At 48.5% G+C, this 24,261-nt stretch overlaps 1 protein-coding gene across 3 annotated transcripts in view; it reads right to left on the bottom strand.

Moving 5' to 3' along the window:
• The window catches only part of VPS13B (vacuolar protein sorting 13 homolog B), a 2,423,697-nt gene that overhangs the window by 226,128 nt on the left and 2,173,308 nt on the right, over nt 1-24,261 (bottom strand). For all 3 annotated transcript variants that reach the window (XM_069220546.1, XM_069220545.1, XM_069220547.1), the window contains exon 44: nt 22,746-22,901. In XM_069220546.1, the coding sequence (XP_069076647.1) occupies nt 22,746-22,901 (156 nt within the window). The remainder of the gene's footprint in view (nt 1-22,745; nt 22,902-24,261) is intronic.

The raw sequence follows: 24,261 nt of genomic DNA, 5'->3' as shown, positions 1-24,261 counted from the left end.
AATGACGCTGTCGATGCCACGCGTAGCGGGAAGACCCACATGGATCCAAACAATGCCACCCTACGATGCGCGCAGAGTATTGCTCAGCATAAAAAATCCGGATTCGAAGATGACACCAGGGAATTCAAAGGTAAGGAATCTGCAGCTAGAAGTCTCTCATCAGATAAAAAAGGTTAATTAGAAATAATGGAATATGTCCACGACAAATGGAAAAAGAACATACACATGCAGATGCAGGAACACCAACTAGGGCGCTAGGTAGTTTGTAATATAATAATAAGAAAAAGCACCTGCGAGAAGCAGGAACACCACACCGGGTGTCACACTGGAAACAAGAAGTACAGCGCCCATAAAGGCGGTAGAAAAACGCAACAGGGGAGTAAAAACTGCCCCTGAGCAAGGGAAAGAAACCAATACAGAGGAGGATCCTGTATCACCAGGAGGCTTTAAGACCGAGTACCACTATGAGTATCCCTAAAGCAGCATAAAGCCGAGTTGGCATACGCACCAAAAAGTGAGGTGCCATCAAAAGGCATGTCAAGCAAAGATGCCTGCACAGCTTCTGAAAAATTGGAGGGAGGCAAATATGCCCGCAGACCCACTGAAGAGACCATAACCCTTCCAACAGAATTGTGGCATCCATACCACATCTGAGTCTAAGCTGGGCAGTTTGCCGACCATCCCGTACTAATGGAACTAGAACATTCGCAACCTCCTCAGGTAGAGTAGGCAAATTGTGCTCTACTGAGTCCCACAAAACGTGGGAGAAGCGAGCAAGGACACAGGAAGTGTTGATTGAAAACAAGGCAGAGCTAGATGAGGCAAAACTTTGCCTACCAGAAGCGTCCAACAGTCTGGCCCCTTGCTCTGTTGGGACAGGAGGAACATGAGAAGACTTTGTGCAGCTAAAGCAGTATACACTACAAAGCTTTGAGTAGTCGGATGTCGACGGAGGCAAGATGGATCCGCCGGGGCTGGTCTGTGTCTATGTGAAATAGAGCCCTCCACAGAGTAGCCTGATACTGGGCCCAAACGCCCTAATAGTATACCAATAAGGAAGGACCGGCTCCACAGAAGACTGGTCAGGATATAAGACATCATTTAAAGGGTCTGTGGGCAATTGAGCAGTAGGAAGTTGTAAGTTCAACACTTCCGAAACATGTTTTAAAATGTGTGCTAAAGCAGAATTTGCCTCTGAAGCCAACCGAGGGATGACTGGAGGCTGGAAGCAGGGGAGAAGTCCAGGCCACTAGCATTGCCCAAATTCTGATTGTGGAAGTGGAATGGTGTGGGAAATGGGAGGCTGACAATCCAAACCGTGCCCCTCCGATTGAGAAACTGGAGAGTGGGCCCCAGAAGACATAGGGCAAGAATCAGAGATAGCAGACTCCATCAGCACCACTCCTTGCGTCGGGGTCGACCGACGTCAAGAGAATGAGACCTTGACATCGGAAGCTTTGTCGTTCGACTTGAGAGAGACAACAATTGAGGCGTCAAGCAAAGTCAAGGGCGCCACCACCACCAGAGATGGCAAGTCAGAACTTGATGCCAATAATGGAGCCGGTAGAGAAGAATCAGACGGAGAAGGTGGAAGACATAGGAGGCCATGCACTGGTGCCAAACCGACTCTGGAGATTGACGGGCACCGAGGTCGAAGCCACCGGTGAAGATCCCGTCAGAGCACCCGCTACGTGCTTAGGGCCCAAAGATGCTCCAGAGGGAGGGGTAGGCCCAAAAATGGCATGCAGGTTTGAGTAATAGTCCCACATCTGGGCCAGAGTCGCCCCGGCAACAGAAAAAAACTGGAGACACGGGTGGACTCTTGGGCAGACTTGTCCTCAGAAGAACAGGAGGAGCCGCGTTGGGGCGATGAAGATGGAGGAGGACGAGACTTCAACTGCGGACTATGCTTACCTTGAGACGTCGAATGAGCCACACGCAAACGACTCCTAGAGCGTTCGCATGGATGGGTTTTGGAAGAAGGACTCCGAAGCCTACAGGAGTCCTGGGAAGACTGTGACAACCATGCCGCCAAAGCTTTATCTGCCGCTCCCTCAACACTTTAGGCCTCAACTGTTGACAGGCGTGGTAATCTTCGGTGTCGTTGTGGGTGCCTAAGCACCACATACAGACAGAATGGGACCGTGACCAACTTTTGTGGAGCACAGGATCCACAAGGCTTAAAGCCAGAAGGCAAACCCACTATTCCAACTGACGATAAATCATTGAAAAAGGGAAGTAAAAAAACAGCCAGAGGACCCGCTTCTCCGGATCTGCGTTGCAGCGCAGAAAAGAAGAAACTGACGTCAGCACATCAGAGGAGGGGTTATATGGATTTCGTCTACGTCATATCTAGTGGACGATATCGATATGGAGTTGCACAGCACCCTCTACCGATGTGCAGAGGTACTGCTGAAAAGTTTTTACGGATCCAGTCTGGCGTCTGAGGAGAATTCCAAGGTAAGGAATCTGCAGCTAGTTGTCTCTATCAGACCAAGTCTGGCAGTGCAATGGACAACTGTGCAATGGCATGAAAGGGTGTACAAGAGAAAAGTGAGAACCACGTTTTAATCCCAAAAGGCCTTTGGCAGAAACATATATTGCAAATCTTTAAGAAAATGCAACACAATTGGTGATTTGAACAAGGATGCCTGGTCCGCTAAGCGTAAAAAATGTCCAAGGGGGCAATCAGTAGTGCCCACTGCAAGTCCTTGCTAGGTCAAAAACTAAAATAAATAATGTAAGAGGCTGGCCCTCTATGTAGTGTGCAAAGCTAGGCACACTGTGCAGGGGTCCAGGCAAGCACATGTTGGCTTACAGAAGTAAAACTAGACCACCTACTGCTCATATTTTCATGGTAGAGCAGTTAGGATAATCTTGGAGAAGTACAAAGCATTTGTTGAACTCACAGTATCAATAAATGAGATCACACACCCACAAGGATAACTCAAGACCAATTTACAAAAATACTTCAGATTTAAAAAAAAAAATTAAGACCAAGATCATCATAATTGGGTAAGTATTTTCAAAGTTATGAATTTTTGAACGTTTATTAAAAATAGTCTTTTGTGCGCAATTATGCACCATAGGAATAAATGGAGAAAATACTTTAAAAAAAGGACTCATTTCGCAAGTTTGTTGAGGTTGTCAGTGTGACCAGCTGGAGAAGTTCGAGCGGCTCCCGGTTTTGGTGAGAGCAACTGCAAAATGTCATTGGAGCTGGTGCCAGGCCACTGCAGGGGGCCACTTGGAAAAGCGCTGCACAGGTAGACTTAAAGGTAAGTCCGGTGGGTTCCCATGGGTTGTCAAGGTCGCACGGGTTGGGGACCCTTAGGGCACAGTTGGATCTTCAGTGTTGTGCACAGGGCTTCCGGGTGCATAGCGAATTGGTGGGCCAGGAGCTGTCGCAAAGATGCTCATGGAAGCAGGAGGTAGGTCACTTTGAGGGTCATTTGCAGGTCAGAAGAGGCACTATGGTGGGAGGTCCGGGTAGCTCCTGAAGTCCCTCGACTGGGGCTACCTCCTGGCCCTTTTTCAGACCGGAATGGACTGTCCTTCTGGGTGTCTGACGTGAGGTGCCGAGTAACTAGGGCTATTGCATGGCTTAGCCACTGGAGGGCGCAGTGCCACAAAAGTTGGCACACTGGCAGGGTTTATCCTCATGGTCCGATGGGCGAAGTTTGGTCTGGCTGCAGCATCTGGTTCCGTGGTCAGCAGCAGGTCAGTGAAGTGGCCTTTACTGGGTCTTTGATTCCTTGATGTTGTGGAGTGATGCCTTCACTCTGGAGGGAGATCTTTGGCGATTTGTGAAAAATGGAGGTCCTCTGAGGGTTTGTAGAGTCCGTCCAACATTCAAGTCACTCCTCAGTGGTGATTGTCGAGCCCTGGGTGCAGCAGGCAGGGTTTGGCACCTTTTCTTGGTGCAGTAGGACTTCTGTTCTCGACCCTTGGGTCTTCTTTGTTTCTTGTCTTCCTTTTTCTGTGGATTCTGATTTCTTGGTCTAGGGATGCCCACTACATACTATATTTAATGTGCGTTTTAGGGGGTACCTTGCAGTGACCAATGGGTCATATATAACTTAGGGTGGCTACACCCACTAAGTGACCACCTCCTGTGGGCAGAGGTCACTTCCTTACAACTGATTGGCTATTTTTCTTCCAAGCAAGATGGAAGAAAATGAAATGGAGAGGTCACCTCGCATGCAACACCTTAGGGGCGGTGCACGCCAGGACTGACCACTCCTCATGTCCTTTTTCTGGTTTCCCACCATTACTCCTGCCAAAGGTGTGAGTTTCCAACAGGGGCGGCCATCTGCTGCTAGCAGCAGGCCTGGTGGTCGATTTTCAAAGGCAGTAAGCCCTTTGAAGCTCTCTATTAGGGCAGTCCACATTCCTGAGGGAGGGAGTGTTAGCACCTCCACCCTAGAAGGGCTTTGTTCTGAGTCCCAGTGAGCAGGATCTCTCACCCCAGAGACTCAGAATCTTGCCTGGTGGAGGCAGGCTAGTTGGAACCAGCCAGCAACCATGCCAGGGTAGTTAACGTTTCCAGGGGGCACCTCAAAGGTGATCCCTGGGTACATTTTGTAATAAATCAATACTGGTACCAGTTTGGATTTATCATACTAAACAACCCAGGGTTCAGGGAAGCCATCATGTAGCTGTGAACCTTGTACCTACCATTGTCCAGCTGTAGGAAGTTGGCTCTGTATATACTATCTCAAAGTGAGAGATAGTGTGCACAGAGTCCAAGGGTTCCCCTTAGAGGTTGACAGTAGCAACATTAGATAATACTAATGCTCTATTTTGTGGTAGTGTGGCCAAGCAGTAGGCTTATCAGAGAGTAGTGTTAACCATTTGTTCTACACACACACAGGCAATAAATGAGAACACACACTCAAAGACTTAACTCCAGGCCAATAGGTTTTTATATAGAAAACTATTATTTCTTAATGTAGTTTACAACCACAAGAATCAGAATTTAGGTAAGTACATAAATTGTAAGGTACTTCACACAGGTAAGTATGAAACTTTGAATTAAAGCAGTAGTATACACAGTTTTGGCAAAAATCGCAATAAGCTATTTTAAAAGTGGACACAGTGCAAAAATCACCAGTTTCCGGGGAGGTAAGTATTGGTTAGTTTCTCAGGTGAGTAAAGCACTTACAAATTCAGTCTTCTGGCCATAAGCAGCCCACAGTTGGGGGTTCAAGGCAACCCCAAACCCTCAGCACCAGCAACACAAGGCCGGTCAGGTGCAGAGGTCAAAGGAGGACCTAAATAACATAGGCGCCTATGGAGAACAGGGATGCTCTGGTTACAGTCTGCTAGCAGGTCCTTCGTCCTCAGGGGGGTTTTGTAGAGCACTGGGAAGGGATGGGGAGGTGTGGGGGGGACACATACTGGCCCACAAAATACACCCTCAGCAGCACAGGGGCAGACGCGTGCAGTGTGCAAAGTTGGTGCTGGGTTTTGCGTTGAAAGTAATGGAGGGACCCGGGGGTCCCTCTGGCGATGCAGGCAGGGCAGAAGGGGGGGGCTTCTTGGGCCAGCCACCAACTGGGCTAGGATGAGGGCCACCTGCTGGTCACTCCTGCACTGGTAGGTGGTTCCTCTCGGTCCTGGGGGCTGCGGGTGCACTGCTTGGTCCAGGCGTTGGGTTCCTTTGTTACCAGGCAGTCACGGTCAGGGGGAGCCTCTGGATCCTCTCTGCAGGCGTTGCTGTGGGGGTGTAGGGAGGTCGGCTCAGGGTGTCCACGTCGTTGGAGTCGCCTGGGAGTCCTCTCTATGGCATTGGTTCTCCTCAACTCGAGCTGGGGGCGTCGGGTGCAGAGTGTGAAGACTCACGCTTCCGGAGTGAGGCAAGAGTCTCTTTAAAGTTGGTTTCTTGTTGCTGTTTTTGGACAGAGCCGCTGTCCTCTGGAGGTTCTTGGTCCTTTAGGTGCAGGTCAGTCCTCTGAGTCCTCAGAGGTCGCTGGTCCCGTTGGATGTGTCGCTGTGCAGGTTCTTTGAGTCTGGAGACAGGCCTGTAGGGCTGGGGCCAAGACAGTTGTTGTCTCCCTCGTCTCTGCGGGGCTTTTGAGGTCAGCAGTCCTCTTTTCTTCAGGTTGCAGGAATCTGATTACCTGGGTTCAGGGTCGCCCCTAAATACTGAATTTAGGGGTGTGTTTAGGTCTGGGAGTCAGTAGCTAAAGACTAGTGTCCTGGAGGGTGGCTACACCCTCTTTGTACCTCCTTCCTGAGGGGAGGTGGGCACATCCCTATTCCTACTGGTGGAATCCTCAAAGACTAGATGGAGGATTTCTTGAGGCAGGGGTCACCTCAGCTCGGGGCACCTTAGGGGCTGTCCTAACTGGTGGGTGACTCCTCCTTGTTTTTCTCATTATCTCCTCCGGACTTGCTGCCAAAAGTGGGGTCTGTGTCCAGAGGGGCGGGCATCTCCACTAGCTGGAGTGCCCTGGAGAGCTGTAACAACAGGCCTGAGCCTTTGAGGCTGACCGCCAGGTGTTACAGTTCCTGCAGGGGGAGGTGAGAAGCACATCAACCCAGTGCAGGCTTTGTTCCTGGCCACACAAAGGCATTCACCCCATTTGGCCAGAACCCCATCTGGATGTGGCAGGCTGGCAGGAACTGGTCAGCCTAACACTGGTATTAAAAAATGCACACAGAGATGTCCTCGGTGTGCATTTTTCAATAAATCCCACACTGGCACCAGTATGGGTTTATTGTGCTGAGACGTTTGATACCAAACTTCCCAGAATTCAGTGTAGCCATTATGGAACTGTGGAGTTCGCATTTGACAGACTCCCAGACCATATACTCCTTATGGCTACCCTGCACTTACAATGTCTAAGATTTGGCTTAGACACTGTAGGGGCATAGTGCTCATGCAACTATGCCCTCACCTGTGGTATAGAGCTCCCTGCCTTAGGGCTGTAATGCCTGCTAGAGGGGTGACTTACCTATGCCACAGGCAGTGGGATGTGGGGCATGGCACCCTGAGGGGAGTGCCATTTCGACGTAGTCATTTTCTCCCTATCAGCACACACAAGCTGTGAGGCAGTGTGCATGTTCTGAGTGAGGGTTCCCCAGGGTGTCATAATACATGCTGCAGCCCTTAGATACCTTCCCTAGTCACAGGGCCCTAGGTACTAGGGGTACCATTTACAAGGGACTTATCTTTGGGCCTGGGCTGTGCCAATTGTGGGAACAAAGGTACAGTTTAGGGAAAGAACACTGGTGCTGGGGCCTGGTTAGCAGGGTCCCAACACACTTTCAATCATAGCTAGCATCAACAAAAGGCCAAAAGTTAGGGGGTAACCATGCCATGAGAGGCATTTTCCCACACCAGCACATGCATTAAATGGCTGCCATGTTCACTTACTATGTCCTAGGTTTGGCAAGGACACAATAGGGGCATTTTGCTCATGCATCTATGCCCACACATACCATATAGTGCACTCTGCCTTAGGGCTGGAAGGCCTGTCAGAGAGGTGACTTACCTATAGTGCATGCAGTGTGTAGCAGACAGGGCACACAGGCTGGCTGCAATGTCAAATTTGTCTTGTAGGATTGCATCAGAACTCTGTCTGTAGTGGCAGTACTGGGTGCTTCTGCATGCATGGCCCTAGAGGGTGGCACAATCTGTGCTGCTGCTGCCCTCAGGGCCTATCCTTAGCACCCCATGCCCAGGCACCAAAGTACCACTTACTATGGACTTATAGTGGCAGCTAAAGGTGTTGCCAATGCATTATAACAGTTTTTAGGGAAAGAGATCTGGCCCAGGAAACCTGGTAAGCAGGGTTCCTGAGCACTAACAACTTTGAGACCACATCAAACACCAGGCAAAAAGTGGGTGTTAACCATGACAAAAGGGGCCTTTTCTCACAAACAACAAGACATCCTACAGTTTGGTTTGCAACAGTTCCATTGTGTGGGTGGGGCACCAAGCCACAAACTTAATCCAGCACCACTTAATCCAGCACCCACCATACACTGATTTTGTGGAAGTGCCCCTAACTGCCAAGATTACATCAATGACCTTGGAAAGGAGATCAAAGGAGATCAACTGCCACAGCTCAGAATCCACTCACAGAGATGCAGGTTGCCCAGGTGACACATCTTACTCTGATGCGGTGACAGAAGATTGCCCCAAAGAGGGTGGGTATTAAGCTCTCCTGGCTCATTTTGGAGACAATAAAATGACTTGGGCCCGTCGTTCCGTTTTCAGAGCTCATGGCAGGAGAGATAGCAGCAGAAAAGCATACATGAGTCTTGTACTCCACTCTATGTGGAATGCATCTCCAAGAGAGCGCTTTTGGTAACTCTAGTGCGCACAAGTGTTGATAATGCCCATTCTTGAATGCAGTGAAGAGATCGAGCAAGGGTTCTATGCACCATGTGCCACCTCTGGGTATAACTGCCATTCATAATTTGCTAGGCATCATCAGATGAGTTCATCCACACTGGTGTTCAAAGATCCCGTAAGGTGGTGTACCATCAGGGAAAGGCTCTGACGATTCAGCCAGTTCCAGAGGCATGGAATCGAGGACATCATCTTGACCTGCTTGGTGAGGTGCCACATGGCAGTGGTATTGCCGGTGAGAACCTGGAACATCCTCCATTTGATGGTTGGCAGTAAGGCCTTCAACATCAAGCAAAGTGCCAGCAACTACAGTAAATAAATGTGGAGGTCGCCAGAGACCAGAGTCCTCAGATCTCCACCTCTCTAAGATTGCCTCCCCAATTCAGAAGTCACAAGTGTGTCACCACTGTCAACTCTGTGTGGGCTAGGGAGAGGGACCTGCCACAAGACACCACTGCAGATCTTTTGCAGTATCCTCCAAAACATGGATTGAATCTGAAAGGCTCCCTTGGAACTGGGCCACTGAGACATCAGATCCCACTGCAGGGCTCAAATGTGACATCTGGCCTGGTCAAAGAGCAGGATACACGATGCTCGCAGGCAAAGAAGCCTTTGGGTCTCCTTTACTGAGACTCAGGACAGAGGCAGAAAAATCAGTGTTAGACCTGACATGCCTTAGGGTGTGTCACCCCTAACTTTCTGCCTGCCTCCCTCCACTTTTTGGACCCTGTTTTGCTGGCTTTTAGACTCTGAGCACTTTACCACTGCTAACCAGTGCTAAAGTGTATATGCTCTCTCCCTTTTTAAACATGGTAACTTTGGATCATACCTGATTGGACTATTTAATTTACTTACACGTCCCTAGTAATGTGCACTATATGTGCCTAGGACCTGTAGATTAAATGCTACTAGTGGACCTGCAGCACTGGTTGTGCCACCCACTTAAGTAGCCCCCTTAACCTTGTCTCAGGCTTGCCATTGCAAGGCCTGTGTGTGCAGTTTCACTGCCACTTCGACTTGGCATTTAAAGGTACTTGTAAAGCCTAGAACTCCCCTTTTTCTACATATAAGTCACCCCTAATGTGTGCCCTAGGTAACCCCTAGAGCAGGGTGCTGTGTAGGTAAAAGGCAGGACATGTACCGGTGTAGTTATATGTCCTGGTAGTGTAAAACTCCTAAATTAGTTTTTACACTACTGTGAGGCCTGCTCCCTTCATAGACTAACATTGGGGCTGCCCTCATACATTGTTGAAGTGGCAGCTGCTGATCTGAAAGGAGCAGGAAGGTCATATTTAGTATGGCCAGAATGGTAATACAAAATCCTGCTGACTGGTGAAGTTGGATTTAATATTACTATTCTAGAAATGCCACTTTTAGAAAGTGAGCATTTCTTTGACTTAAATCTTTCTGTGCCTTACAATCCACGTCTGGCTGGGCTTGGTTGACAGCTCCTTGTGCATTCACTCAGACACACCCCAAACACAGGGTACTCAGCCTCACTTGCATACATCTGCATTTTGAATGGGTCTTCCTGGGCTGGGGGGGTGGAGGGCCTGCTCTCACACAAAGGACTGCCACACCCCCTACTGGGACCCTGGCAGACAGGATTGAACTGAAAGGGGACCTGGTGCACTTCTTAGCCACTCTTTGAAGTCTCCCCCACTTCAAAGGCACATTTGGGTATAAAACAGGGCCTCTGCCCTACCTCATCAGACACTTGCTGGAGAAGAAACCTGAACCAGAAACTACACCATGACAAGAAGAACTGCCTGGCTGCTCAAATGATTCACCCGTCTGCTTTCTACAAAGGACTGCTGCCTTGCTGTTGGCCTGCTGCCTTGCTGAACTCTTGCCTGGCTGTGAAAGTGCTCTCCAAGGGCTTTGATAGAGCTTGCCTCCTGTTCCCTGAAGTCTCAGGACCAAAAAGACTTCTCTTTTTCACTTGGACGCTTCGTGCGCCGAAATTTTCGACGCACAGCTTGTTCCGCGGCGAGAAAACGCTGCACACCGACGCTGATCGACGCGACGCCTTCGGGGCGACCAGAACTTCGACGCGCGGCCTCGCAAGGACAACGCCGCCCGACCTCCAGAGGAGAAATCGACGCAATGCCTGCCGTGAGAGCGAAACTTCGACGCGCAGCCCCGCAGAACGACGTGCAGCCGGAAAACAAGCAGGAGAATCCACGCACAGACCCGGGACATCTGGTAATCCCTGCGATCCACAGAAAGAGACTTTCCGCGCACCGGAAATGACGCACGACTTCCCCGCATAAAAAATAACGACGCAAGTCCGTGTGTGCTGGGGAGAAATCGACGCACACACAATTTTTCCACGTATCTCTTCTTCTGTGGCCCTCTGAGGAGATTTTCCACTCCAAACCAGGTACTTTGTGCTTGAAAGAGACTTTGTTTGCTTTTTAAAGACTTAAGACACTATGGCGGTCATTCCAACCCTGGCGGTCCGAGACCGCCAGGGTTGGGGACCGCGGGAGCACCGCCAACAGGCTGGCGGTGCTCCTATGGGCATTCTGACCGCGGCGGTACAGCCGCGGTCAGTGACGGAAAACCGGCGGTGTACCGCCGGTTTTCCGCTGCCCTGGGGAATCCTCCATGGCGGCGCAGCTTGCTGCGCCGCCATGGGGATTCCGACCCCCATACCGCCATCCTGTTCCTGCCGGTTTCGGCCGCCAGGAACAGGATGGCGGTATGGGGTGTCGTGGGGCCCCTGCAGTGCCCATGCCAATGGCATGGGCACTGCAGGGGCCCCTGTAAGAGGGCCCCACCAAGATTTTCAGTGTCTGCCATGCAGACACTGAAAATCGCGACGGGTGCTACTGCACCCGTCGCACACCTTCCACTCCGCCGGCTCCTTTCGGAGCCGGCATCCCCGTGGAAGGGTGTTTCCCGCTGGGCTGGCGGGCGGCCTTCTGGCGGTCGCCCGCCCGCCCAGCGGGAAACCCAGAATACCCGCGGCGGTCTTTTGACCGCGCAGCGGTATTCTGGCGGTTCCCGTTTGCCTGGCGGCGCCCGCCGCCAGCCAAAGTTGGAATCACCCCCTATATATCACTTTTCAGTGATATCTCTACAAATTCACATTGCAACTTTATTCGTTTTGACCAACAAATATCGTGATAAATATTATATATTTTTCTAAACACTGTGTGGAGTATTTTTGTGGTGCTATATGGTGGTATTGTATGATTTATTGCACAAATACTTTACACATTGCCTTCTAAGTTAAGCCTGACTGCTCGTGCCAAGCTACCAGAGGGTGGGCACAGGCTAATTTTGGATTGTGTGTGACTTACCCTGACTAGAGTGAGGGTTCTATATCCATGATGGAGCAGTTGAAAGAAATGGAGCACAGCAAACAAAGTGCTTGAGGCCCACGTTGAACTACAAATAGTGCTTGTGGGCCTGCAGGACAGTGATGTGAAAACAGCCATCCTGCAGGTACAACGCCACCATCCAGACTCCTGAATCCAGGGGAGACAGAACATAGGGCACTGTGAGCAGCTTGAATTTGTGCTGTCTCAGGACGGCATTGAGCGGTAAAGGATCCAAAATAGGACGAAGGACTCAGTCTTTCTTCAGGATAAGAAAGTAGTGGGAATAACATCCATTCCCCACTTCTGAGACCAGTACTCTCTCTATGGAGTCTCTCGCCAAAAGAGCCTGCACAGATGGTTCTCTCAAAGCTGCTCTGATGTAGGTGGTAGGTGCAGTGGCTCAAAAAGAAATGGCAAGGTGAAGCCCCTATGGGCAAGTGGAAGGACAAATCAGTGGGACATGATGCTCTGCCACCCTGGAAGGAAGTGGTTGACTCTGCCATCTAACAGATAGCTGTGTGCCACTAATGCCGCTAAAGAAGTTTTGAAGTTGAAAGGGCTCGGAGGCTGTATTTGAGGGCGATGGGGCTTGATGAACAAGTTACTTACCTTCAGTGACGCCTTATCTGGTAGAGACATAATCTAGTTGCAGACTCCTTGCCTTAGAATTTCCTGGATACATAGATTTTTCTCGAGCAGTACTCCTGCATGCCATCAGGTGACGTTGGTCGTGGGCATCGGATATGATGTCGCAAGATCTATATAGGCGCCACTCCAGCACGCTGGTGTCAGTTTCTTTTCACAACATTCCACGGCAGAAGCGCAGAACCATGAAGAACACTGACAACTAGAGTGTCAAAATAGGATCCTGAAAGTGAAGTTCCTGCCCCTAGAAATCAGTTTGCAGAGTGTGGAGGATGGGTGGGTCGGTAAGGAATCTGCAACTAGAATATGTCTCTACCAGATAAGGCGTTACCGAAGGTGGGTAACTTGTTCATCTGATAGAGACTTTTAGTTGCGGATTGCTTACCTTAGAAAAGATACCCAAGCAATACCATCCCCAGAGGGGGGTTTGCAAACCAAATCATACTAAGAAGTTCTGCATGACTGAACAGGAAAAGTACCCATTCCTTCGGACTTGACTGTCCAGGTAGTAGTGTTTAGTGAATGTTTGCAAGGATGCCCACGTTGCTACTTCACAGATGTCCATGACTGGAACTCCACGTGCTAATGCAGGGGTTGCAGCTGTTGTTCTGGTACAGTGATTGATCGTTTTTAGCCAATGCATAGCACATTTTAATGCAGAGAATGAGCCATCTAGACATGGTTCTCAGCTGCACTGCCTGACCTTTCTTTGCACCCGCATAACCAACAAAGAGTTGATCATCCACCTGGAACTCTTTGGTACGATCAAGAAAGAACACCAATGCTTTTTTTGGGTCCAGGTGGTGGAGTCTCTCCTCTTCCTTAGAGGTATGTGGGCGTGCGTAAAAAGTAGGCAAAGTGATGGACTAGCCTACATGGAAGGGCATAACAACTTTCGGAAGAAAGGAGGCCCGTTTGTGAAGCACAGATAGATGGAAAGGTAGGGTGACTTAGAGGACAATGCCTGCAGCTTGCTCAGCCTGCAGGCTAATCTAATGGTCACAGAAAAGGCTGTTTTTAATGTTAATAGCCTGAGAGAGCAATTGTGAAGTGGCTCAAAGGAAGGGCATATGAGGAATGTCAGAACCAATTTCAAATCCCATTGGGGCCTGATGAATGGTGATGAAGAAAACATGTGGGTAAGACCCTTAAGGAACCTATTAGCTACTATATGAGACTTAAACAATGAGGGTTGGTCAGATAATCTCAGAAATGCAGAGATTGCAGTCAAATAATCTTTGAGGGTGCCCAAAGCAGAGCCTTTCTGGGACAAAGAAAGTATAAATGAGAGGACCTCAGAAGAGAGGCAGAAATGGGGTCAATAGACTTATGTGCACCATGCCACAAATGTTTTCCAACAGCCAGCATACACCGTTGTGGTAGAGGCACACCTAGGTGTCAAGATAACATTACAAACATCGGACGGAAGGTCAAATGCTGTCAACTGCTGCTACTCAATCTCCACGCAAGAAGGTGGAGAATGGACAGGTTCGGGTAGAGAACCCTCCTCTGCTGCTGCGACAGAAGCTCCTCCGAAGGGGCAGTCTGATCGGCGGATTGATGGCCATGATCAATAGCTCAGGATACCCGCCTCGTCCTGCCCAGTCAGGTGCCACAAAGATTACTTCGGCCTGCTCGGTCTTGTTCTTCTTGAGCACTCTGGGCAGAAGTGGTATGGGCAGAAACGCATACAGGAGGCCCGAGATTCACTGGAGACAAAAAGCATCGTCAAACGAGTGCCACTGGGAAACTCCAACGCTCAAAACTGTTGACATTGCCCTTTCTCTGTTAAAGCCAACAGATCTAACCAAGGATCTCCCCACTGCTAAAAGAGACTTTGTGCCACCTCTGGATGGAGACACCCTTCGTGATCGACCAGGCATTGTTGGCTGAGTTCCTCCGCTCTGTCATTCAGAGAGCCCGCCAGGTGCTGAACCCCCAGAGAAATGCCCTGATGTTCCAACCATGTCTAGAGGCACAGAGCCTCCTGACAAAGGGTACACAACGCCACCCAGCCCTGTCCCACCCCACCCTGCCACATGGCAGTGGTGTTGTCTGTGAACACCTGCACTACTTTCCCTTTGAGAGAGAGAAGGAATGCTTTCAATGCCAGTCTGATCGCCCTGAGCTCCAAAAGACTGATATGGAGCCCGGGCTCCGCCGGAGACCGGACGCCTCTAATCTCCACCTCTTCCATGTGGCCGCCCTATCCCAGGAGTGACGCATCTGTCACTACTGTCAGATCTGGTTGGGGAAGGCAGAGGGATCTTCCTCTGACCCACTCACGGCTCAAGAGCCACCACTTCTGGGCTTGTATAGTTCCCTCCGAGATCTGGACCATGTTGGAGCGATTCTTCTGATGCTGCACCAACTAGAGCTTCAGGTCCCACTGCAGAGCCAGTGTGTAGGAAAATGCCACTGCTGTCATGGTCACCCCAACGTTTTGCCTAGTGTTGATGCTAGCTTTGATTGGAACTGCGCTGGGACCCTGCTAACCTGGCCCGAGCACCAGTGTTCTTTCCCTAAAAGTGTACCTTTGTTTCCACAATTGGCACAGCCCTGGCACACAGTTAAGTCTCTTATAAAAGGTACCCCTGGTACCAAGGACTTGTGGCCAGGGAAGGTCCCTAAGGGCTGCAGTATGTATTATGCCACCCTCAGAGACCTCTCACTCAGTACATGCACACTGCTTTGCAGCTTGTGTGTGCTAGTGGGGAGAAAAGACAAAGTCAACATGGCACTCCCCTCAGAGTGCCATGCTCCCAAACAAACAAAAAGACAAAAAGTCACACCTCTAGTAGGCCTTACGGCTATAAGGCAGGGGGTACTATACCACAGGTGAGGACATAGCTGCATGAGCACCATGCCCCTACAGTGTCTAAGTCAATTCCTAGACATTGTAAGTGCAGGGTAGCCATATGGCCTGGGAGTCTGTCATTACGAACTCCACAGCACCATAATGGCTTCGCTGAAGGCTGGGAAATTTGGTATCAAACTTCTCAGCACAATAAACCCACACTAATGCCAGTGTTGGATTTATTGTACAACGCACCCAGAGGGCATCTTAGAGATGCCCCTTGCATTTTAACCAACCCCCTTAGTGTAAGGCTGACCAGTCTGTGTCAGCCTGCCACTGAAAGACAAATTTCTGACCCCATGGGGTGAGAGCCTTTGTGTCTCTGGAGTGCTTCACACCTCCTCCTACAGGAACTGCAACACCTGGCGGTGAGCCTCAAAGGCTCAGGCCTCCTGTTACAGTGCCCCAGGGCACTCCAGCTAGTGGAGATGCCTGCCCCCTGGACGAAGCCCCATTTTTGGCAGCAAGTCCGGTGGGAAAATTAGGAAAAACAGGGAGGAGTGACCGCTCCAGCTAGGACCACCCATAAGGTGTCCAGAGCAGAAGTGAACCCCTCCCTCCAGAATCGTCCATCTTGGTTTGGAGGACAGGGACCAATAGGGTTAGGAATGTGCCTCCCTCCCCAAAAGGAGTGGGCACAGGAAGGGCGTAGCCACCCTCAGGGACAGTAGCCATTAGCTACTGCCCTCTGACCCGTGTAACGCCCCTAAATCTAGGATTTAAGGGCACCCCTGACCCAAGCTCACCAGAGTCCTGGCGACCTCAAAAAGAAGAAACAAGAAGAAAGAAGGACTGCTAAGCCGACCCCAGCAGTGAAGACCCCAGACGACAACTGACTTGGCCCCAGCCCTACCAGCCTGTCTGCAGCTTCAAAGAACTCTGCTCCAAGACGGCGACACATCTTGCAGGACCAGCAACCCCTTGAAACCCCCAGAGGACTGCCTGCCTAGCAGAGGACCAAGAACTCCAGAGGACAGTGGCCCTGTCCACAGGAAACTCCAACAAGGACTCCAGAACCACCCCAGATCAGCGAGTCCTGCCCACTCTGCACCTGACGCCCACTGCCCGTGTCCAGGTGGCCCACAGGTGCACAGCAGGTTCCCAGGTGATTCCGACCTTGTGTCCACCCTGAGTTGGCCCCTCCTGGCGAACACAAAAAATACCTGCAGCCTGAAACCGGAGGGCCACCCAGACCGTGACCAGATTCGACGAAGATTCCCGATGCCTAAAGGTCCCCATGCACCGGCAGCCCCCAGGCTTTGGGGAATCCAACTGACAGTCCAGCGACGTTCAGCAGGCAGCCCTCCTCATTGTCCAGACTGTGATTTTCCAGAAACCCCCAAGGCCCAGACTGCAGCATCTTTTGTGACCCCGGGATACTCCTATTGAAAAGCATTGGGGGGCCAGTTCTATGTTTGCTCCCTGAACCTGGTTGCCCATGTGCAGCTGAGGGTGTGTGTTTGGTGTGATCCTGTTCCCATCCCGGTGCTAAACCCCCCAGGCCTGTGTCCTAGAACCGCGGGTACTTATCTGCAATCTGCTTTTCAACTAGCACCCCCAGTCCTCATAGGATTGCATTCCAAACCAGACGCCATCTTTGACCTCTGCACCCAGCCGGCCCTGTGTTGCTGGTGGTGCACTTTTGGGGTCAGCCTAAACTTTGACCTGTGGACATCCTAAATTCCAAAGACTGGAATCGTAAGTCCTGTACTTACCTGTTTTCTATGCTAACACTCCCACTGTCAACTTTTGAAATAGAAATTGGTACTTACTTGTAAACTGTTTTATCTGCTAAAACCAAACAAAGTACATTTGATACATATGCTAAATACTTACCTACAACTGTACTTACCTGCAACAAAGTTCTTCTGGCCCTAGTAATAAATGAAACAAAATATATTTTTGCTCTATAAAAACAATTGGCCTGGAGTTAGTCATTGAGTGTGTGCCTCTTTTTTTGACTGTGTGTGTACCACACATGCTTTGCACTACCCTCTGATAAGTCTAACTGCTTGCCCACATTACCATAAAAGAGAGCATTCGTATTATTTACTTTAGCCTCTGGGGAATCCCTGGATTCTGTACACTCTATACCTCATTTTGGTATAGTATATACAGAGCCAGATTCCTACACTGTTGCTTTACAGATTTGAAGAATTTAAGCGGTAATATTGATATGAAAAAAACTCTTCAAGAAATGAAGAAGAAGTTGCAGAGTTCTGGATCTGGGTCTAAGGATGCGGAAAAAAATAAACTGTCAGCACACCCAGATGGCACTTATAAGCAAGTTCCACTCGTCACTTCCACAGTAGAATGAAGTTGGTGCAGCACTGCATGGAGCTATCTACAATTGAGCAGCAGTACTGCTTTTTGACAGTCTGGTGTCTGGGGTATCCAGAAGGTGAGACATTTGTGTTTAGAAGTACCCATTAGAATTACTTTAGCTTGTTGTTCTGTCTCACTCTGCAGTAATGTTCTTGTTCCAGTCAAGAGACCAGCGAACATACTTGTGGAGGAACTTCGTGGCGTGCTTGGGGCAGGTGAATATGTGCTGTTTACCACTGATGGTGCTTCACAGTTTAGATGGATAGAGGAAGGCTTCATGGCACCCAGCCTTTAGAAGGATCTTTTTCACCTGGATGAAGTTGTGTGTCGCTGCCTGTACTGATGCTGTAAAGTCTGGAAAAATGATTATGCTCTAGCCATCCTAAGTATTGTCTTGTTGCTCCCTGGCCACTCGCTGGACCAGGTCATGATCTATGAAATTCATCAGTCTGGCAATTATCAGACGAGCAGCCATGACAGTAGGAGGTTGTGGGCCCACTGATCTATGAACGCACTCTACAGAAAAAACATGACGGTGAAAGTGTAAGAAGCTGAACAGGCTCTTCAGCGAGCCTGCAACATTGTCTTCCACTGTGTTCATAGCTATGGATTCTGAAAATGCTTATGTGTAGTTTGCTGTGGCACGACCAGGCCTCCAGATCGTCATTTTTGGCCTGGGCGACCACCATCACCACCCTCTCCATGTAGGATAATTTATAATTTCTGCCACTATCTGCTTCTGCAGCATCATAAATGCATTGTTCCACTTAATTGATGTAGTGGTCATGTTTGTTAAGCTGCTCTTCCATTCGGTCTAGCATTCAGTCAGAGAGTCCATTTTTGCATAAATTATCACCACGTTGTGCTTCATGTCTAGTAGTAGGGCACACAGATCTTGATCAGGCAGAGGGTTGGTGTGCTGAGACCGAGAGCTCTCAGGTGAGAAATCGCCCCTGGCGGGTCTAGTAGATCGCTTAGCTACAAAAGTCATTTTCAACTGTTTAGTGTCTCGTTTGCCCATTCTGATGGATAGGACTCTGGGGCAAGTGAGGAACTAAGGTGGATCTAAGAAGCAGCCCTGCAGAAATCAACGTGCTGCTAAAGAAACCAAAGACAGACCCAGACGACCACAAAAACTACCAGACAATCTCCCTCCTCCCCTTCCTAGCCAAGGTCATCGAAATAATTGTAAACAGCCAACTATCCCTGTTCCTGGAAAACAGCAAGGTACTCAACACGTCCCAATCCGGATTCCGCAGAAACCACAGCACTGAGACTGCACTCATTGCTGCCACAGACGACATTAGGACCATGCTCGACGAAGGAGAAACAGCAGCACTCATTCTCCTGGACCTCTCTGCAGCTTTCGACACGGTATGTCATTACACTCTCCGCACACGCCTCCACAACACTGGAATCCGCGACAAGGCACTCCACTGGATCTTGTCATTTTTCTCAGGCAGAACCCAGAGAGTCCGCCTCCCACCGTTACTGTCAGAAGCTTCCACAATCATCTGTGGCGTTCCAAGGATCTTCGCTCAGCCCCACGCTCTTCATCGTTTACATGGCCCCCCCTTGCCAACATCGCACAAACCCACCACATCAACATAGTTTCCTATGCAGACGACACTCAGCTCATCCTCTCCCTCACGAAAGACCCTACAACATGCAAAGAACAACCTCCATAACTGACTTCACGCCATCGCCAGCTGGATGGAATCAAGCCACCTCAAGTTAAACACAGACAAGACAGAAATCCTCATCTTTGGCACCAACCCCTCAACTTGGAATGACTCCTGGTGGCCCACCTCCCTAGGAACCGCGCCCTCACCCACCACCCACGCACGCAACCTAGGTTTCATCTTGGACTCCACACTCAGCATGACTCAGCAGGTCAATGCCATCTCCTCTTCCTGCTACAACACTCTCCGCATGCTCCGCAAAATCTTCAAGTGGATTCCCGTCAAAACCAGGAAAATTGTCACCCACGCCTTGGTCAGCAGCCGATTGGACTACGGAAACGCCCTATTTGCAGGAATAACAACCAAACTCCTAACAGAACTGCAAAGAATCCAGAACGCATCTGCCCGCCTCATTCTGGACATCCCACGCCGTGACCACATTTCCTCCCACCTCAGAGACCTTCACTGGCTACCTGTATCAAAGAGGATCACCTTCAAACTCCTCATCCACGCACACAAGGCCCTCAACAACACTGGCCCAGCCTACCTCAACGACAGACTCACCTTCCACACCCCCACCCGCAATCTTGGCTCCACCAGCCTCGCCCTCGCCTCCATCCCCCGCACCACCGCCGGAGGAAGATCCTTCTCTCACCTAGCCGCCAAGACCTGGAACTCCCTACCGCTCCACCTTCGCCAGACCCAAGACCTCTTGACATTCAGGAAACGCCTCAAGACATGGCTCTACGACCAGTAGCTTCCCCCCCCAGTGCCTTGAGACCCTAACGGGTGATTAGTGTGCTCTAGAAATCCTTGATTGATTGAGCCTATTCAGACAGTGCTCCACATAGTGCTCAAGCAACAGTAACTATAGTCCAAGCAAACAGGTTGGGTGTCATAACAGACTGTATGTGCTAGAGCCTAAACCCACTCTAGATACAGGGAGTTACCACAGTGGTCAGTCATGCCACACCCCCACTAAAGAGTCTCCAGCGAGGATGAGGGGGGAATGAGTAGACTCACCCCGATATGTGTCATTTTCCGATACTGCACCGCACCAAGCACTTTGTGTGTTTGTAACAGGACCCATAACAAGCAGGTCTTCACCTTGAGGGTGGCCTGCCCAATCACAAGATTCGGGACTGCAGCAGCACAGCCAGTCAGTAGTGTGGCATCTGACTGACCCCACCTCTCCAAGCCCATGAGGCAGCTACCACAGGCTCTGGGCACTCTCTAAGCCTACAAGGCAGCTATCAAAGGCTCTGGGCAGACAGGTGGCAATACAGCCACAGGTTCCCCCTTTTCCATGCAATCATGCCACAGTTCCCATACACTCAGTAACTCCTGCAGGGGTGGTCCGATTGCTCCAGGAATGGCAGAGTCTCCTCAAGCGGCCATCTTGTAGTGATAGGCTTGCGAACATCGCAGCCTTTACACTGGCAGGATTAGCAGTTCAATTTTGTTCCTGGCACACACCAAGCACACGTGGATGTACCTCAAAGGCTTAGAGGCTCATTGCGAGGGGCTATGTGCATTGTGTAATACAAACAGTGGTAGGCAGCCAGCAGAGCCTTACTACAGCACAGCCATCTTATAGCCTCCATATTCTGGTGACCACCCTTCTCAGGATTTTCAGCTGTAAGAAAAAGACAACACACACTTTGGCAAGATGGGAAATGCAATACAAATACTGAGATTGCAGACTGCCTTAGCTGGGAAAGGAGGGAACATGACCTGAGACAAGACAACGTTATTCCAGGTGGAAACATTTAGAAGTAATGAGAAGCTCAGTCCTAATAGAATCAAGTTTAGGAAAATTTGCAGACATTTATGAATGGGTAAAGCAGAGACAGTTGGTCCGAGACATAGTTTTCTGAGCCCCTTCCTCTTGGAATGAACATTCAGATAGCCAAAGATCTGTTGGGTGTTGTAAGTGTGCCGGTAAAATCATGCCCCAATTTGCTGGAGACGTTTTGCTTTGGACCGCATGTTCAAGCTGAGCAAAGAAGGGTGCAATATTGATCCCTGCAGAAATAATATGTGCGCTGTCTGCCATTTTTTTTATGATCCTCTTCCTCTACTGACACAGTCACACTAAGCATGTTGCTCACTTAATCTTTTGTCACATGCACTCAGCCCACTTAGCCTTTCCCACAATGCTTTTATAATATGCTCATAGGCCACAAATATGTTCTCCCTTCTTCCTTTAATCCCTTTACCTTCTCATGGGTCACACTACATCTCCTTTGCATCACTAACATGGTACTTACTTCATCATTCCCAAGCCAAACCCTCCGGCAACATGCAATTGTAGAAAGACTTCTTTGTTAAATGTATACATCAAGCAGCTTTTCTCTTACCCTTTTTATATCAAGGTTTTTATATGAAAGATTTTTATTTTTACATTCTGTTAGCTTCATTTTAGAAACATACATTTGGTGGTTTTTTTACAATGCTTGTTTTTGAAACTGCGGAATCGGGATTCAATAACCGGTACTGTTAAGATATTTCTTTAATTTGTCAAATTTTGAAATAGCTCAACAATTTCACTTTTCATCAAATTCATAATGTTGGAGAGCGGTTCCAAATCTATTCTTATATCAGAGTGTGTATTGCTCTCTTAGCCCATACTCCCTCCATTTTTCCTACTTTTTCATGAACACCTGTAGACCTGTACAAAGATTTTCTATATTTTTGGACAGACAAACCAAAGATACTAATTTTCTCTTGCTGCCTCTCCTACTTCCCACGTGTACGCATGAAAACGCAATGTGAGTAAGCAGGAGCTTCATTTCAAAAAATTAAATACGACACATTCTTCAGTCAGGAGCATTTATTATGTCTTACAGTTTCATCAATAAGAATGAGCAATGACAAAACTACTCTTGTATTCTGAGTTCTAACTAAAGCATTTTAAAAAACACACACTCTAGTGCAAAAAACAAACATTACTTTCTGTATACAATACATCTTTGAATTAACAAATGCAATGTGCATTGATTCATTGCAATTTTGAGATGTAAAACAGTCCTTGTTCCAATAGGAGTACTGTATAGGAGGTGGAATGATACACCAGTCAGCAGCATCACATGAGATAGAAATACTTCACAGGGCGGAGCCAAATATCACTCTATGTATATTTTAGGTACAAAGACACTGGTGCTGTTAAGCCAGACCTAAACATGCAGTTGCTGTTCACTTTGCCTGCAATAACACACTTTAAATTAAAAAAGGTGATTTTATATGATTGTTTATTAAAGATAATACTAAAACTAACAAAACAACAATGAAATTATTGACAAAATAAATAATCCTATGAATCCAGAAGAGTAACTATTGTTACATATGTGAAACAATATGTTAAATACATTTGTTGGCTTTTGCTTGGCAGCAAAAATGAGTGTACGAGGCCTTAGTTTTTTTAAGAAATAGACTGTTTCCTCATAGAAGTGCCTGAAATAGTTTGATGAACTGTGCAGCACACACTCCAGGCAGCAATGAATACTGGTTCACATACAAATGGCTGGCCGCACTATAACACCTACCTGTTTTTGCACGCCGTTGAGCTGCTGCACCTTGATGATAAGTGACGCTGTCCTGCCCTTGTACTGGATGCTTCGAAGGAGTGTTCCTGCATGGTCCACGCTAAATGGCTCGGACCAACGCCAGTTTCCCCAGCCTTCAATGCAGATGTGCAACAGCTGCAGGTAGAAAATTGCAGTATGTTCAATATGCCATCTTGAAGAACAGGTTAAGTGAAGTATAATCAAAAGTCAAGAAATGACTGATATTTATTTATTTATTTGAACTAATTTTATAGGGGACTGAGACCACGAGATGGTAGAGTGCTTTACATTACATACATGAGGTATTAGAGAACTTTATAGTGAAACATGAGATTAAGCATGCAATATATTGGTACGATGTTTTGCATAAAAACAAACATCAGGTATTAGAGCTGTTTGCAGTAAAATATTGCTCAATATATCGTGACAAGGAAAGGTAAACCGGTAGGAGTATAAAACGTACCTACGTAAACTTACACGGAAGCTTCAAATTTCTCATTGTCAGTGAAATGTGATAGACCAAAAGAATAGGTAGCTGTTTCTCAGTATTGTTTTGAAAAAGTAATACTTTAAATCTGTTTGTATTACAAATGTAACCCTGTCTGGTCCCTCTGTCACCATGCCCTTCAGCAGGGCAGGTGCATGAGCGAAGGGCCCAAGACAACCCACCTTTGATCCGGTCCTTTCTCTCTATGCCCTGGAATGGTATACTTCATATGTCTCTCCCTCGCTCCCTGAAATACTTTTCTCCTCCCATCAAACTGCATTCCATTGGATCTCGGCCACAGCTTCTTCAAGGCCTCTGGGTCCAAATTAGAGATTATATCCTAGATTTTACATCGCCATTGTAGCAGAGGCACCATTATGGTGGAGTAGAATCAGCTATATTCTTAAATGTTCACTATGGCAACGGTGTGCTGTATTCTGCACACCGATATTGCGAACAGTACACTCTATTAAGTTTCTATTAAGTTTATGAGGAAATTCGTAGCTTCTGTTGTCGCTGTAGACAACTTTAAAATGTTGGAGAGAAGGGCTGAATTGGTGACAGTTCGATGCAGGGCATAGATGCTCACCTGTGGGGTCTGCTAGGTGGATACTGTTTATCTCGAATTGCATTAAAAAGCCATCAACTCTGATGGACTCGTCCTTTAATATTACCAATGAAGTAGCGACAATGGTCCGTCTGAAGATGTCTTTATGAAGAGTCACAGGTATTCCCGACACAGGTAAAAATCCAGAGGGAACCGACTGCATCACTAACGTGGGAACCTGTCGTGCCTCTCTGCTTAGGTAGCTTAAGTAAAAAAGGAAAACGTAAACGTTTGCAAGCATATTCTTTCATATGGCTTATTTCGCTTTGGCAAGCCCTCTTTCAAGGAGCGTTGATTAATTTGAGTAGCTGACATCTTGGATGTTTGGGATGACTGCACTGGTTGCCAAGCCAAATCGTCGATAGCAAAAACAGTCAGTGCAGATGACAGAGATCTTGCAG

Source organism: Pleurodeles waltl, chromosome 2_2 (assembly GCF_031143425.1).
Source record: "Pleurodeles waltl isolate 20211129_DDA chromosome 2_2, aPleWal1.hap1.20221129, whole genome shotgun sequence".
Taxonomy (NCBI): Eukaryota; Metazoa; Chordata; class Amphibia; order Caudata; family Salamandridae; genus Pleurodeles; species Pleurodeles waltl.
This window is presented reverse-complemented; position numbering and strand designations above follow the sequence as displayed.